This window comes from Osmia lignaria, chromosome 4 (genome assembly GCF_051020975.1).
Source record: "Osmia lignaria lignaria isolate PbOS001 chromosome 4, iyOsmLign1, whole genome shotgun sequence".
Classification (NCBI taxonomy): Eukaryota; Metazoa; Arthropoda; class Insecta; order Hymenoptera; family Megachilidae; genus Osmia; species Osmia lignaria.
In genome coordinates this window covers 4,721,886-4,738,169 of record NC_135035.1, presented here as the reverse complement: position 1 = coordinate 4,738,169, position 16,284 = coordinate 4,721,886, and the positions used below count along the sequence as shown (strand labels likewise).

The 16,284-nt window shown below is 33.6% G+C and overlaps 1 protein-coding gene across 4 annotated transcripts in view; it reads left to right on the top strand.

The window, feature by feature from the left end:
* LOC117603367 (uncharacterized) overlaps positions 1-16,284 on the top strand; it is a 183,083-nt gene that overhangs the window by 154,369 nt on the left and 12,430 nt on the right. For all 4 annotated transcript variants that reach the window (XM_034322428.2, XM_034322429.2, XM_034322426.2 and 1 more), the window contains 3 exons: positions 1,972-2,214; positions 11,163-11,429; positions 13,417-13,731. In XM_034322428.2, coding sequence (XP_034178319.2) covers positions 1,972-2,214; positions 11,163-11,429; positions 13,417-13,731 — 825 coding nt within the window. The remainder of the gene's footprint in view (positions 1-1,971; positions 2,215-11,162; positions 11,430-13,416; positions 13,732-16,284) is intronic.

Here is a 16,284-nt window from a genome sequence, read left to right as displayed (position 1 = left end):
AAAAATTGCAAATTATAATTCTTAAATCTTATCTTTAAAATATTGAATGCGATAAAGGAGAAGTAAAGATTTCAATTTCAATTGTACATTTATTATTTATAATATTTCAATTTTTAACTTGTCCCAGCGATACATGTTTTTCTGTTTATAGCATACATTTAACACGTACTTGTAAATATAATTTAATTCTACAGGTAAATTATTCAAAACTTTATTTTAGTAGTATTGTTACAAAGTTGTAGTATATTGATTATAGGAGAATAACCATGTAGAGAAATATTTCAACACCCATCGAATGGCCAATTTGGAAATATAGAAAATTTAATGGGATTCGATAACAATATTATCGCATATTTAATAGCACTAATCGCAGCTTTATTTAATTGTACTAATTGTATCATTATGTTCTGTTTTATCTTGGCAAAGTTATCTTTGTTTCGTAAATATAGTTTGAAGTACGTATGAAGTATGAATTTTACAGTTTGGATGTATCAAAGTCATAGTATAAATGTCGGGTTGTAACACTAAATATTAAATTGTAATTATACAGGGTGGACCGCATATCCTGAAACAGGTAAATATCTTCTAAACAACAGATTGTTGGGAAAAATGTTTCAGACAAAAGTTGTCATGTGTCAGGGGGCAAATTGGATGGTCGGAATGGGTTTTTTCAGTGGGCGGTCCTGAAGGTCATATGAAGGTCAACTTAATTTTTTTAAATGGTACCCTCCATTTTTTATTATACTATCATATTCTGTAGGAGAATATAGGGGGAAACTTCCGAAAGGCCCCATCACCCCAGGACAACCAAACTTCGGATTTATAGTAATTGAGGGACGAGAAATCGAATGAGACCATTTTCAGAACTAGCAAATAAACCGTTCTCGAGATATACAGGGTATTCTAAAAGTGCGGAAACCCCCTATTATCTTGATAAGAACGCATTTCCACGCAAAATAACTAACCTAACCCTAACCCTTACCCTAACCTAGGTTAGGTTAGTCGTTTTCCACACTTTTAGAATACCCTGTATACCTCGAGAACGGTTTATTTGCCAATTCTGAAAATGGTCTCATTCGATTTCTCGTCCCTCAATCACTATAAATCCGATGTTTGGTTGTCCTGGGGTGATGGGGCCTTTCGGAAGTATACCCGAATATAGACAACTTTTGTCCGAAAGATTTTTTCGTGGGTCGTCAACTTCCCGAGATAAACCATTAAATATTTAAGAGGATGTGATGGGTAAAACCACGTATAAGGAGCATTGTATTTATGATCGCTTTATAATTTTCAACAGACATTTTACCGATTTTATGACAAAATTTACTCGGCAGTCCCTTTTTCACTTACTGTCCTTTTCTACGTTCGAAGCGGTCGACAAACTTCTAACAATGTAGGAACTGCACAATACGAGCGAAAGTACGGTCCCGAGCGTTTCGCAATTATCGAATCTGTACTGTACATATAATGTCCAAAAAATTTCAGTCTATCAACCTGCCCCTGTATCAACTTTCTCCGGTCTCCCCTACACCTAAAATCAGCTTTGAATTACACAATTTCTATTTTCTCATTTTCATCTAATGATTCACAACGTGGCATATTTTTATTTTCATTCGTTTCGTGGTTTATATTAACAAAATCACTTAAATAAAAGGCTTATAATATATGTAAATTAATGTATTTTCTTTCTGTAAATAGTCTAATCCTACAGACGTATAATTTTGTCCATCACTGTAGAATACTTTAAATAATTACCTTCTAGTAATAGCACTCTATATCTCAAGAACGAAATTTATTATGATTTTAACTCATTCATAAACTCATCCATCTAATCCACATTTAGAAATTGAACTAAGAACTTCGAGCCAACTGTAGTCAGGTAGCTGGACAAAAGTTCCGCATTAACTTCATTAATTTTGCAGTAAAAAGTTGGGGAAAGGAGTTTTCATGAAAGATATGTCTTCGTTACAGAGTGCGATACCGTCCCATCCCTTGAATTTCGCCGGGCTTTCATCTTTCTGTAACGACGTTAATGCAATCAACGAAGAATTCTCCAACATTCCGCAAGTTTCGGCGAAGATAGACGAGATGCCAACCGGCGCGGAAGTGAAGAACCGATACGCGAACGTGATACCACTTCCGGAGACTAGGGTGCCTTTGCAAAAAATCAACAACGATCCCCTTTCGGAATACATCAACGCTAGTTACGTTAGGGTAAGTAATATTTCAAAGTCATTGTTTATTTTTATACATGAATTTCTTACATATTAACATTAGAACTACCGGCGTCCAATGTATATTGACTTTTAAATTGAAAATAAAATCGGAAAACAAATAGGTAAAGACTTGAATACAAATTAGCATATAAATAATTCTTTATCTCAAAGCAAAAGTCAACGCATATGTTGAGAAAACCATTTTTATAAACCCTATAATTTTAAATAAGAAATCAGGAACGTACCATTTTGACCCCTTTGGTAGTTCTAGTGTTAAAAACAAAAAATACTTTTTGGGATCAATATTTTTCCGCGCTTCTGTGTATTTGAAAAGTGGCGTGAAAATATGATAATAAAAACTACTTCAATAAATTAGATTACTATGACTTTTTAAAAATAAGTCTTGTATTAAAAAAAAAGAGGTGGCACAAAATTAATTTGTACGCCTAATATATTCTTCTTTTTTTTTTAATTTCATTGTTGAATAAGTAATTCTATAAATACTCTTCAAACATTTCTTGAAATCAATAATTTAAAAGAATTCAATAATTAAATTTCTTTTGAAGTTTCTCTTTATTTTATATTCTTCATCTTCTTCCAGCACTTTCTGAAAATAGTAAGTGAAAAGAAACGAAACAATAATTACATCTATATTGTATTAAAGATAAAAAAATCTCTTACGATGCACACTTTCCTGTCTTTATATTTTTCATTCTTTATTTTAATCTCACTATTTATGTTATTTTATAAATATTCATCAAATACTTTTTAAAATCAATAATTCTTGAAAATTTTCAAGTTCTTATATCAAACATTTTATCCCCTTTAAAAGAATTAAGATTGTTATTGTTTTTTAAACAATATTACAAATATAAGAGATCTACAAAGGTTCTTATTTTGACTATAAAAAGTAGTAAAACCTTTTCCTCTTTCATTTCTCTTTACATATTTGCCATTTAAAAAGTAATTAGTAATGTACCATTTAAAAGAAGAACGTTAAATAGTAATGTTAAATGTCACATTATACATAGATTAAGTTCAAATTCCACCTTGTTTTGATGTTTGGCGCTCTTTTATGCGATGCGAGCGCCTCTTCTTTTTTCTTTTCTATTTCAAAAGTCGACTTCCTGCCAACTGTATGTAACTAAATGCTACACATATGAATAAGATAATATAATTAATATCGAGTGACTTCCTTTTGGGAAATTCATCAAATAACACGTAAGTACATAATAACATGAATACCCTTTATATTCTTTAGATATCTTTTGTATTTGAATACAAAACGTATTTCGATTTCGTTAGGTTTATTTTCTTTTCCAATTACAAATGTACAAGAATTATTTGTTCCATTGAAAAAATGCGTTCAATAGAACACTTTCACGTATCTCAAGCAATCTAAGCACACGTGACCAAGAGTTAACACAGCGTTTTGTTTTCGTGAGAAAAGGATATTGCATAATACGTTACGAAGAATTCGAGTGGTTGTTGCATAAGTTCGAAGCATGGTAATATGCGGAAGTACGAGGAACGTTAACACCTGCTTACATGAAGCTATTAAATAATTTTAATGACGCTTACCAATAGCAGAAATGACGATTAATCGCTACTTCAATCATTAAGCATTAATTTTAATATCATTATTGCTGTGATACGATGCAATCAGGACTGCGCCAGTCGTAATAATGAGGATGTAAAATGGTACCAAAGCAGTAATGAGAAATTGAAGAAATTGGTTTACACGAAGAATAACCTCTAGAATATTTATATATCTAATGTCTAATTATCAAGGTCTAATAATAATTTAAAAAATAGCATATTAAAGATGTTTTCAAATATTAAATGCACAAATTAAAGCAGGGCTTTTAGTATTACGCCTTCTTAATTATTATTTTAAATTTGAATATTTTCCCACGCTTCTGTGTATTTGAAAAATGGTGCGAAAATAAAATAGCAATAAAGATTGCTTCGTTAATTGGAATTACCATGATTTTTTACAAAAAGAAAAAAGATACATATCACATGTTGAAACATAACAGTATATACTGTTACGTCCCGGCGGAGAATTTGAAATTATCCGCCTTGCGTCCCTTATCAAGCCCTTTTGGGTTACGAGAATTTCTCATGTAAGGGGCGTACAGGCGGGTGTTTCGGTTTTCCGCCAATCTTTTCACTCCTCCTCGACCTTGTACATTCTTGTCAAACCTTTCGAGGTTACGAGAATTTCTCATGCAGGGATGTACAGGGAAGAGTTTGAGTTTAATTCTTTTCTATTTTTGACTTCCTCTATCGCTTTCTCTTCTTTACCTGCTCTACCCTGGAATCGTGTATCTTGTCAAGCCCTTTCGAGGGTTACGAGAATTTCTCATGCGAGGTACACGAGGAAAGGCCGTTTCTATTTTCTACTTTTCAATAGTTTACGTGACCCTCCTTGAAACTATCGTCGCCAGCCATTGTAATAAGAGACTAATATGCACAAAAACTCGGGTTAGCTCGAGTGAGAGAGAGAGAGAGCCGTAGCAATAACACCAGCGCTACGCAGTTAGCCAGTGCTTCGCATTTCGGGAATTCCCTTGGTAACTGCGTAGAAACGGGAAAATCGTAATAACTCTTTTGTTAGAAACCTCTTTCTCACTCTGTTGCACAAAGCGTCAGCCGGTCCAACAAGGATCATCTTTACCTGATTGTAACAATAGTATGAGAGATTGGATGGATGAAACAAATTTAAACAATGAAAGTAAGAATTGAGAACCCTTACGAAAGCGAACGTCGCGAACGTTCGACCGCCGTTCGAAAATCAAGGGTCGTTCGAAGCAATAAACACTATTGTATCGAAATTCTAAGAACTACCTAGTGATAACGGCAAATTTTGAATAAAGGAACGTTCTCGAAGGAACGTTCGCCAGATCTAGAATTGTTTAAAATTTATAAAATGCGAAATGCCGAATATATCGAGGCGATAGTTTTAATGCGCGATAGATTGCATAATTCGCCACGGCATTACAACCACCGTAAGCGCATCATCCGCTGTTAAACATATAAAATCATACTGTTTATTGCAAATCGGGAATGAATAATTTTGATCATGATATACGGATGACGGTTTCCTATCAAACCCGATATTGCAATTTTAATCTATATTTCAATATCAAATCTCAAATAGTTACATCTCGAATAAATGCCGTTAATTAATTACATGTATAAAGAGAAATACTGCGTAGTTTCTGAAAACCGTTGAAACTATCATGGCGACGAATGAGAAAAGGAAGGAACACCAAAGAAAGGGGATGAAAGATCTTCGTCTAGCTCGCGCGTCTTAGCCAATCACCGGGCACGCGACACTTCCGAAAACGGGCTACGATTCGCCAAACCGTCCCCTCCAAGGACGATGTTCGCGCGACGGGCCCTTCGGCCATCGATCGCGCACGAAAGGGTCTAGCCGTATAAGCATAGTGAATCGGCCCCAGTAACAATTTCGGTTGATATTTATATCACATAATGCTTTTTGCCTAAACAACAATTGTGTGCAATTTCAACCCCGTACCCCCTCTGATAAGGGAGATATGAGGGTAAAACCCAAAACATTTACCATTTTTTTTCTCAGAAACTATTTAAGATATTTGATCACATTAAAGTGCAAATAGTAGGTATTCATTAGCTGTATATCATATTTTTTTTTCAAAATTTTTATTCGATGATTAAGGGTTGAAAATTAATAAATAAATCTTTGAAAATGATTTTTATAAACAATCCCTTGGATGACACCCACCGAAAAAATTCAGAATAATCCTTTACTATTTAACTATTATCTGTAAAAATTTCAAGAGTGTCGGATTGGTACATCATAGTTAAAAAAAAATAAAACCAATGCAACGCCCTTTCATAAGGCAAAGCCGGCCTGAACGTTAGAGGCGCTCAACCTAACCGACCTACAGGGGAATACGTAGCGCCGACCCGCCACGTTTCTCGTACCAGAAACAGCTCTCAGAAAAGTATGAGCTCTTCTTTCCCTAAACTGTGTGTTAATTAACAGTCATTTATTTAAATAATATATTAACAATTTAAATTTTTTAATTAAGTTTTCTGGTCCTAATTTTTAACGTCCGTGTTTTCACGGTGTTTCTCGTTTTAAGTATGTGGGAGCCCTAAATCACAGATTTATATCATGTCTTGAACAATGGCACTGTGTTAGATGCCATTAGTTGTCCTTTTAATAGTCAAAGAAGGTATCACAGTTATAAATGCAATATCATTCTATTCAACGCTGTAAAGAACATAGACTTCTATAACTATTTCCGTCTTTACCTTTTCACGTACGTATTACTTTTAATTAAATTGTAGCTGGTACCTGTGAATAGTTGTAACTAAGATTTTCCTCGTTTTAAGTATATGGTCGCCCTGAAAAGGGTTAATTATATTATAGCGTACCAGTACTACCTGGAAATGGCTGCAATTAAGGTGACCTTCGTTTTAAGTATATGGGTGTCCAGAAAAGAGTTAAGCGCGTTTTATGGTACAAATGGTGTATTTTCCAATGCGGTTTATATGCCCTGATACTTTTTTACGCAATCACGGAGCCTAAATTGGCGTGTAAATAGGCGCATCATAAAGGGTAAAGCGTACGATCCTGAGTCCATGATTTTAGTGTCCACTGTCTTGTTCCCTCTTGTTGCCGAATATAGAGGAGTCGTTAATTGGATAGAATTTCCAAACTTTAAAATCTCGCGGCAAAAACGTTATCTTGCGGAATTATTGGACGAACATGACGCGTTAAATGTTTACAATAACTGTAAATGTTTACAATAATGTGTAAATAACAATATTTACAACAAAACAATAACATTATAAAAATGAAAGTTCGGTCGCGACATAAAAACGGTAAAACTTACAATTGTTACATAGAATACAAATCAAACGTAAATAGTTACGCGGGTATAAACCAATATGCATGCGATTGTCCGAATGGTAACAGAACGGTAGGTTGTTGCTCCCACGTCGTCGCGATCATTTATTTATCCCATGCGCGTTATAAATCCAGAATAGTTAAACCGTCTGAAATTTTAACTCACTTATTTGACAAAACTAACATTATTCCAGTTATTGATGAAAATAGCGACGAAGATTAAAATTTATTTTTCAAGCGTGTTTTTTTAAAAAAAGTTTTTGAGTTTTCTGTTTCAAATCATATACTTCAACCTGACAATACATAACACAATCAGCTCTTTTTAGGGCTTAATAATCAGCCCTTTTCAGGGCTCCCACATACTTAAAACGAGGAACACCTTAGTTGCATTTATATAAGGGTGCCATTTGTAACGTACAACATAATCAGCTCTTTTTAGGGCTCCCACATACTTAAAACGAGAAACACCGTGAAAACACGGACGTTAAAAATTAGGACCAGAAAACTTAATTAAAAAATTTAAATTGTTAATATATTATTTAAATAAATAACTGTTAATTAACACACAGTTTAGGGAAAGAAGAGCTCATACTTTTCTGAGAGCTGTTTCTGGTACGAGAAACGTGGCGGGTCGGCGCTACGTATTCCCCTGTAGGTCGGTTAGGTTGAGCGCCTCTAACGTTCAGGCCGGCTTTGCCTTATGAAAGGGCGTTGCATTGGTTTTATTTTTTTTTAACTATGATGTACCAATCCGACACTCTTGAAATTTTTACAGATAATAGTTAAATAGTAAAGGATTATTCTGAATTTTTTCGGTGGGTGTCATCCAAGGGATTGTTTATAAAAATCATTTTCAAAGATTTATTTATTAATTTTCAACCCTTAATCATCGAATTAAAATTTTGAAAAAAAAATATGATATACAACTAATGAATACCTACTATTTGCACTTTAACGTGATCAAATATCTTAAATAGTTTCCGAGAAAAAAAATGGTAAAGGTTTTGGGTTTTACCCTCATATCTCCCTTATCAGAGGGGGTAGGGGGTTGAAATTGCACACAATTGTTGTTTAGGCAAAAAGCAATATGTGATATCAATATCAACCGAAATTGTTACTGGGGCCGATTCACTATGCTTATACGGCTAGACCCTTTGTCACTCTTGATCGATCAATCGTAAGTACGTGATCGGGAGCCCGTGTGTCCGAGAGACAGAGTTATTTGGAAGTTCGCGATATTTTCTCTGCGGTAAAGTCCTCCGCGTAGCGAGGCAGAGTGCCGTGCGAGTTAAAATAATCGGAATTCTGGATAAGGACTCATAGACGCGCACGTAAAATCTTCTCTCTCCCTAAATTTCTATCTTTTCTTTCTGATTTTAAATCGTTTGCTCCCGTAGTAATTTCGTATTAACTTCACTCCGCGTAAATCATACATTGATCGTTTTCGTGATAAATTGTAATTAATCGTAAATCGTTATTCGTTTGTCTCTCGTCGACGTACTCGTCCGTTTTAATTCATTTCCGCCGCGACAAGTGCAGTGATCAACGTCTTACCGTTTCTTTGGTGTTCCAGATCATCAGGCGAATACAGAGAAATTTAGCAACGAATATATTATAATTTTGTTTCGTATTATACAGCGTAACGGTAAGTCGTTTCAATTACATTTTTCGATCACGACGTTCATTGATTGGCAAAACGGGCGATCTGGTCCAGCCCTTCAGGGTTACGAGAATTCCTCAGGTCAGATCGTTCCACCGTACGAGGTATCAATATCATTCAATATTAAATATTATTTTCCGTTTATTACGATTTCGAAATCCAGTTTCTTTCCATCAACTAAGGGGCACCTTAGTCCAGCTCCTTCGGCAGTTACGAGAATTTCTCAGGCTAAGGTGTACCGCGGGCGGGAACCGCCGGTTTTACAGCTAAATATAGGAAGTGAAATTGTAATAATCGAGTCACGCGACCGGTACTCTAGTCTAATGTTTCAAATGTGATATCAGAGCGTTTTATATTCATATATATATACCTTGATAACTAATCTTAAGCATCTTTACACTTGTTCACCTTTTTGCAGAACTGGTAATTTTCAATTTAACGAAATTTCTAAATTATTGAACTCACACTTTTGGCTATTATCTGATTTTCATTCACGATTAAACCAGTTTCATTTAGTTAAACAGTTTCCATTTATTTCGAACACACCTCACACGTTTTAGTTAAAACACGCCTACCAACATACCCAGATTCAAGGAGGGTCCCGTATGGGACTAAGCGTTGAACGAACCCAACGAAAGGCTAATAATTATAATCTTTTAACATCTTATCAATTTTGTCTTTCGTCTTTTAATTTGTCGAGAGCGTTAACACGCTCGAGACTGGTGGCAGCGATACCAACCATCGCGCTAAAATAGGGAAGCAGGAATTAGGGGTTGAATTCCAACCAATTAATTGAAATTTAACTACCTATATTTCCACTTATTATCTTTCCTTTTTACGTTGCGCCGTCGCGCGCGCGCAACGTAACAATACTCTTTTAATATCAAAATTTGAAAAGAATTAGAAATTGTTTATTTTTGATATCTAAAATGAACAGTATTGGTAATAATAAGGCAATACTTTACCTCTTTAAACGAAATGATTTGAATTTGATTGGTAGACCTCTTTTAAACTGGCACTGTATGTATTACATAATTTTAAACACAATAAAGAACATTGTTTGAAAACCTAAGTAAAAATCTGCAAGTAGAACATAATAATTAAACTGCAGATATTTATGCAATTAAACATTTTCACAATTTAGTGTTCTTAAAAATAAACGGATTTCTTAAACCATTACTCATCATCTTATAAAAAATTATTGTACAGTAAGATTTGATGCCTCTTCAATCAAATTGAGATTAATTAATGTAACATATTTGTGACTAAACTCGAAAGGAGGTATTGCATATTCTAAGGAGAGTCGATTTCAATTGGAATCAGTTAAGGAGGGCGGTAATTACATTATGGTGGCAGAGCAATATCGATCGATATTATCGATTAGCAAGGAACAGTCGCTGCTAATTGCCAGTAGGAGGACGTTAGCCTCGCTACATTCTACATTATGCATATGTATGCACATGCATGCTGCACTGCAATTCGCATCAAGTTGAAATATTATAAAGGCATGTTTTCACGGAATAGCAAATCGAAACTTTTATTATCACCACTTTTATCATTGTAAGAATCAGAAATTACGTTGTTATTATTATTATGATAGTGGATTTCATGTCGCGATTTTAATTCAGGTGATAATAACTCGCAACATTTATTGTCACATATGTGGTGATTGCAAAAACTCAAAATCACATTGTTATCATTTTGGTCGATAATCATTATTAGAGAAAACCGTGGGAAAGAAGAAAGTTTAAGATATATTAAAATTTATTCATAAGAACTTAATAGAATTGTTTACTTGAAAGTATTCTAGAGATCATACAGTGAACTTTTACTTATGCATAAATAAGGAATAACAATCCTGTTAAACTTGTTAATTATATATTTTGCATAAACCTGATGAGATTCGTATCTGCTTTGATATATACATATTACCGCTCAAAAGTTTAATCGCATCTGTTGAAATACAGTACATTCGCGACCAAATCAGGTTATTATAGGGAAAACGACAATAGAAAGGAAGCAGGAATTCTGAAAATCTTAATTTTGACAATATAAATATTAAAAGTTATTAAAAAATAAAAATAATATGATTTTTAATTATTAGATATTATAAAATTTAATATACATATAACACTTTCGTCGCTAATGATCTCGCAGTCGATGCGAAGTAAAAAGTTCATCATCAATAACAACCATTACAAATGCAAAAATACACAATAACATCCATACAATTTGAATATATTAATAAAAATTAATTTATGCAGTAACGGGTGGAACATTTCAAAATATTTGAGCATTAAAGAATTAAATTAACTAACGAGTGTGCGTCACTTCTCGAGTACAAAGTGTTAAATTTTAATAATAATAGTTTATTATGTTTCAGGGACCAAAGAATGCCACGAGATATTACATCGCTTGTCAAGCACCAATGGACTCGACCGTCACTGACTTCTGGAGAATGATCTGGGAACAACAGTCCAAAGTGATTATAATGTTAACCGATCTCGTTGAAAACGGGGTAGAAAAGTGTACTGAATACATTCCGCCCTCGGAAATAACCGACTGCCACCGGTTGTACGGTGACTTCCAAGTTACTCTGAAGAAGAGGGAAACCAAAGAGAAATATGCCATTTCTACGCTTCATTTAAAAGTAAGCAATCAATTTTGTATAGATTTAGACAAATAGTATTGAAAATAACTCTCTTTTGCTCAAAAAATGATTCGAATAAAGTGGACTCTCGTTATATCGCCGCCAACGAAGCTGTAGGAGCGGGAATTTGTCAAGCTTCCAAGCATTTATTTGAAGGAGAGAGCAGAGATCGAAATTTTTATAAAAGACATTTCATAGAAGACATAGAGACATTTTCATAGAATATGACTGTAGAAAAGTAGCAGATATGTAGTATGTTTGAGAATTCATATGAAAGTCAAATCACTCACATGCCAATATAATGAGAGTGTACTGTAAGAAGTTAAATAAATAAGAAAATAAATATATGACTAACATAATTTAAAAGGTATACATATCACAATGATTTATTTTATGATGGTAATTTATTATACCTTTTATATAATTTGTCTATAGAAATATTAAAAAGTCCCATGACAAAATTAGGTTGATAGAGAAATGATATCAATTTCTTCAACGAAACATCAGCATGTTATTATTATACATAGTTTATTTACCTTCGACCCTTGTACGACATATTACCTATTGTTTTGTATCACAACATTCCATTTGTTGTTGAACAATTTATTTATTCTTTTTAAAAAAATCATTAAATTTGGACCAAAAATATTCGTTTAATATTTCGACTACTTTCTTTTTTTACAAATTTTTTACTATTTAAAAACTCTAAAATGATTGATGTAACTAATTGTAAGAATCTGAATGTGAAGTCAATTTCCATAACAGTTTGTAGGAATTAAAAAATAGGGCGTAGGACGTACACTTTTAATAGTTTATGAAATGTTTAATAAAAACATAGTAATTGACATATTTGTAATACACAAGTGAATACTTTTCTGAATAATTCATTGATGTCGTAACATTGATATTAAACTCGTAACTTTTTTGGCCGGTGTTCAAGTCCCATTAGCTTCATGTAAATTCAGACGGATTTCTAAAATTTGTAATGTAAATACTTGAAATGATATAACTTGTATGTGCAATTTTATTTTATAACTTTTATGATATAATTGTTGTGTAATGTAATTTTCATGATGTAAATAGGTACATACAGTAAACTCTCGCTATATTGCCACTCCTTATAATACTTGATTTGGCGAATTTCCATTCCCATGTATGTGTATACATCTGTTCACACACGATAGTGACGTTTCGCATATGAAAATGATTTATACATGGAAATTATGCAATACAGATGGAATAAACATATTTATACATGAATTTACACACTTTTTATACTGCCAATTCCATGAATTTCCCGCTCTTATAATCCTATAACTGATAATATAGCGAGAGTTTACTATATACTAGCACCAAACGTATGTAGTACTAGGGATGACGTACAAAATCAGTCACAGTGATTTATCACAGTGATCGAAAAATCACGATCATAGTCATGCTTTAACTTCATTTACGACCGTGATCGTGACTTTTTTTTATTTTGAGTAATTGCTCATTAGGATCGTAGTTCTTGATTTTGATTGAATTCAATACAGCTTACATAAAATAGCTGCCTATAATATAAAGACTGTAACGCGTGTAAAGAACAGTTGTGCTGTCCATCAATCAGAAGCGATCACGATGAATCACGAATCGCTGTGAAAAATCACCGTGATTGAGAACGAACATGAACGAATCACAAGTGATTGATAAGTAGCAGTTCACTCCATCTCTAGTATGTATGTATGTATGTACATACACTGAGTTTCACCGAACCTGTCGCGGCGTGTGACTCTGACACATACATATTCACGCCGAAGAGCCGATAGGTGAGGGGCACACGAAGGAGGGACTGCAGCCAATTGACTCCCGGCGTGAATATGTGTTAGTGTCACACGCTGCGACAGGTTCGATGAAACTCAGTGTACATACATATGTATACATAATGTAATACGACGGAAATCTTCTTAAAAGAATTGCAAATGATATAAACATTTTATATTGACAGAATTTGGAGAACAACACGTTCCGAGAAGTGTACCATATTTGGTATTTGTGGCCTGTCAATGGGGCGCAATCAGATGGAGCAGGGTTAATAGCTGTGCTTCTTGAAGCAAGAGCACTCCAAAGGGGTGGTCCTGGACCCATTGTGGTCCACTGTAGTCCCGGTACTGGACGCACCGGAACGTTAATAGCTCTTGACCTAGGAATTAGACAATATGAGATTACGAGGACTGTGGATGTGCCAAGGGTCGTTTACACTATCAGACGAGACCGCGCTGGAGCTGTCCAGACGAAAGAACAATATGCTTTTGTTTACAAGGTGAGTTGATATTTTATTTGTTATTTACGATTAATACTTTTCTTTTCTTAATGATGAATTAAAAAAAATATATTGTACATATATACAAATATATATATATATATATATGCACTCATGGAATTGAGACACCTCACTTTGGATGTGATTCAATAAAATATTTTAATAAATTTTATTATTTGCCACGTGGAGAAGCGTAACACATATAATTGAACTTACTCATACTGATATTTATTATTTATTAACACTATCTTTAATTGTATAAATCTAAATATAATATATACATATACTGATAGTAAATGAACATCTTGTCGTATATAGGAAGTAAAGCATTACTACACACTTACACTACACTCTTAATGCTTTGCCCCATTACCTTTCTTTTAACATCTGAACTGAAATCTTATGCACTAATACAAAACAAAACTTATAATTATGATCACAACGCTTCCTTAATTACTACTCTCCCTTTCTGTTAAACCCATACTTTTGAAATTTGAATAAAATTTTGCTCAGTTCAACCCTTTAGTTAACGTATCTGCTAACTGGAATCTCGTATTGATGTACTCAATCACGATTTCCCTTTTCTTTAAACTCTCGCATACAAACTTATATTTCAAATCAATACGTTTTACTCGTTTATTGTCCTCAGAGTTCCTTATTAATGCTATGCAAGATTGATTAACCTCAAGTATTTTGAAATTCTTTATCTCTATTTTTAAGTCTTGAAGCAAATTTTTATACCATAGTCCATCTGCACTACTGCACTCACAAATAAACCTACCCGAGTGTTACACTCCGATTTTGATGAGCTTTGAATATTTTGTAGTCTAGGTCAAAATAAGAAACACGTATTTTTTTATACGTGCCCATACAACCATTAAAGGGGTGAAACACCCTCTTGAAAAAAATCAGTTTTTATATTTCTGAGCTAATACCGCCGAAATGGTAAAAAATATAAAAAAAAGTTTCAAACAAAAGATTTATTATGTTTAATGTACTTTATAACAGTGTGCTCCGATTTTTTGAAAATATCATTTTTTTCAAAATTCTCAACCCTCCCTCAATTAAAAAAATTTTTTTCATTTGTCTTATAGCAAAACAGATAGTAGATATATTTAATGACAAATTCAAACATATATGATAGAGTTGTATTCTGAAAACAAATTTTTCAGAAATAAGCTAAATATACCTCTATATCACTATGCGTGCGTTCCATTCATGCGCTCGGTCTGGCCGTGGTCTATGTAAGAAAAAGACATTTAAAAAATAAACGTAGCAAATGGTATTGACAATGAGATACGGATACGAATGGAACGCGCGGTTAGTGATATAGAGGTATATTTAGCTTATTTCTGAAAAATTTGTTTTTGGAATATAACTCTATCATATATGTTTGAATTTGTCATTAAATAACCTACTATCTGTTTTGCTATAAGATAAATTAAAAAAATTTATTAAATTGAAGGAGGGGGCGAGAATTTTGAAAAAAATGATATTTTCAAAAACTCGGAGTACACTGTTATAAAGTACATTAAACATAATAAATCTTTTGTTTGAAACTTTTTTTTATATTTTTTACCATTTTGGCGGTATTAGCTCAGAAATATAAAAACTGATCTTTTTCAAGAGGGTGTTTCACCCCTTTAATGGTTGTATGGGCACGTATAAAAAAATACGTGTTTCTTATTTTGACCTAGACTACAAAATATTCAAAGCTCATGAAAATCGGAGTGTAACACTTGGGTAGGTTTACTTGTCAGTGCTACAAGTTCGGCTTCGGTACTAGACAGTGCCATATAATTTTGTTTCCTCATCACCCACAATACTGTATTACCATATATCTGCATTAAATATCGCGAAATAGATTTCCGATCTCGCATATCATGTGCCCAATCAGCATCAACATAATATACCAATGGTAATGCGTCTGCACTTCTCACATACCATAATCCTACTTCCTTTGTACCCTTTAAATACCTCAATAGTCTCCTTTATCTTTCATATCAAATTCCATCAATAACTCTTCCTTTACAATCTTCAATACATTCTATGCTTGGCCCTGCTAAAATAATGTCATCAAAATATAACAATTCTTTTCGAGTACAGACAATAATTGTTATCTACGGAAACCCTGATTCAATAGAAATGTATTCATTTTAATATTCCAACACTTGGACGCCTGTCTGAGACCATACAATGCCTTATTTAGTTTTAGTACCTTTCCTTTCTTACACTTAACACTATAATGTATATATACATCATCTGTTAGTTCGCTATTTAAAAACGCTGTTTTAACATCAAGCTGCTTAAAATGGATATTTGAACTGATTATCAGCGGTTAATAATGTCCGAATTGTACTCATCCTCGCAACAGGTGGATATATATCATTATAATCAAAAGAATCCTTTTGGGCAAATCCCCTTACCACTATTTGTGCCTTATACTTATCTTCCGGATTTTCCTCCAATGGTTTTAGAGCGAAGACCCATCGTGTAGTCAGGATCTCTGTGCCTTCCTGCATATTTACCTCTTTCCAAGTATTATTCTTTTCT